We start from the raw sequence: 1846 nt of genomic DNA, 5'->3' as shown, positions 1-1846 counted from the left end.
GTGTGTGTGTGTGTGTGTGTGTGTGTGTGTGTGTGTGTGTGTGTGTGCATTTAAATTAATGTTATTGAGAATAATATATATTTAAATGAATATATTTAGAATAATAATTAGATATTTGAAAAATAATAGTTTGATCAATCCATATTTAAATTAATATATAGATTTAAATTATATAATTGCATTTAAGTTTAACCTACAGTTGTTTTCGACATATTTATAAAGTTTAAGAACTTGGTTACCAGCAAATGTTAGTATTTATACAAAAGGTTGTTGATATTATAATTAACATAGTAATTAACCACCTTTACTTCCCCTCTCTTTCTAAGCTAAGTTGTCTTAAACAAAGCTATAATACATCGACTTTTCAATGCACTCACAATCTTATCAAGGGCGAGTGTGTGTGTATGGCGTGCGTGAAACTGTGAGACCATATAAGTAGTAGTAGTAGTAGTAGTAGTAGTAGTAGTAGTAGTAATGGAGCGTGACATACCTGCAGTGGCTTTTGGAAGAAAAACTCCGAGTAGAGAAAAAAGGAGCACATGGACGATTGTCCCCAATTGGAGTTTGAGGGGGCTGCGGTGACACCAGTAAAGTCCATTCCTGTGTAAACGGTACAAGTTTCCATCCATCTTCATCCTGTCATTTAACCTGTCCCCTAATATATGTGTGTGTATGTTAATATTATATATAAATTTGTGCGCGTGTGTGCGCGCGCGTAGGAACATATGTCTTCGTGTAAGCTAAAAGCAGGTAAAAGTGTAGAAATAAATAAGAGTAAAATAGCACTTTTTTCTTGTCTTTATGATGAGTATGTGTATATATGTAAGTATGTATTTGTTGTATATATGTGTATATAGGATTTAGTTGTGTATGGAAAATTTAGTAATATACGCTGTACAGTGATTGCTACAAAAACTTGAAGCTAAGTTTTAAAAACTCTAAACTTCCCTTGTTCAACGTTTTGTATTTGTTTGGCGAGCAAGAGAAGTTTTACCTGATGTATTTCTTCTGCACCCTCGATCTAATGTACCTCCCAGACGGAGCTGCATAGCGGCTAACATTACAACACTGGAGCCAGCATGCGACACACAACCAATCTACTTGCCTCTCTAGATATATATATCCGGACTACATTTCAGGAGGTATTTGCATATATCTACATATACATGCACATACGCATATGTATGTAGTATATAACTTTGTATATGTTTTGTGTGTGTGTATATATATATGTGTGTGTGTATGTATGTATGTATGTATGTATGTATGTATGTATGTTGTGTATATAAGCAGGTAGTATATATGTATGTTTATTCGTATATCAAAAGGCAATTTAACTAAACGAAAATCAATAAATGAACGAGAGTCGTCGAAGAAGAGAGAGGTCAATAGTGTGGTAGTTTCTAAGTGGAACTACAGTGAAAGAAAACAATCCATCTGTACAAGAAATATCACATTATGCATGTGTTGTCAGTTGTTATGGCTGTGTTTACGTTTAGGAGCGAAATGTAACAACTCAGAACGTGATCACAATAGCAGCAGTAGCAGCCGCAATGGTGGTAGTGACAGTAGTAATAGTAGTAGCAGCAGCAGCAGTAGCAACAACAATAGTAGTAGTAGTAGTAGTAGTAGTAGTAGTAGTAGTAGTGGTGGTGGTGGTAGTGGTGGTATGCAGTGGTAGTGGTGGTGGCATGTGGTGGTGGTTGCAGATGTTCCACTTTTTTTAAGGGGAAATGCATCCGTATCAAGATTACGTCGGAGAAAGTTACTGCAGCACAGAGAGAAAGTTTTGCTAACTCACCTCAGTACATACATACATACATACATATATATATTTGTATATATA

General features: G+C 35.3%; 1 protein-coding gene across 2 annotated transcripts in view; it reads right to left on the bottom strand.

Moving 5' to 3' along the window:
• Nucleotides 1–1563, bottom strand: part of LOC106877335 (lactadherin) — a 132226-nt gene extending 130663 nt beyond the window's left edge. Inside the window, exon 1 of one of the 2 annotated variants that reach the window (XM_014926210.2) lies at nucleotides 491–1563. In XM_014926210.2, coding sequence (XP_014781696.1) covers nucleotides 491–725 — 235 coding nt within the window. In that variant the 5' untranslated portion in view covers nucleotides 726–1563. The remainder of the gene's footprint in view (nucleotides 1–490) is intronic. The other variant, XM_014926211.2, reaches the window with a different exon arrangement.
• Between the last annotated feature and the right edge of the window lie 283 nt (nucleotides 1564–1846).

This window comes from Octopus bimaculoides, chromosome 5 (assembly GCF_001194135.2).
Source record: "Octopus bimaculoides isolate UCB-OBI-ISO-001 chromosome 5, ASM119413v2, whole genome shotgun sequence".
In the NCBI taxonomy this organism is placed as follows: domain Eukaryota; kingdom Metazoa; phylum Mollusca; class Cephalopoda; order Octopoda; family Octopodidae; genus Octopus; species Octopus bimaculoides.
Note: the sequence above shows the minus strand (reverse complement) of the source record. Positions and strands in the feature narration are given on the sequence as shown.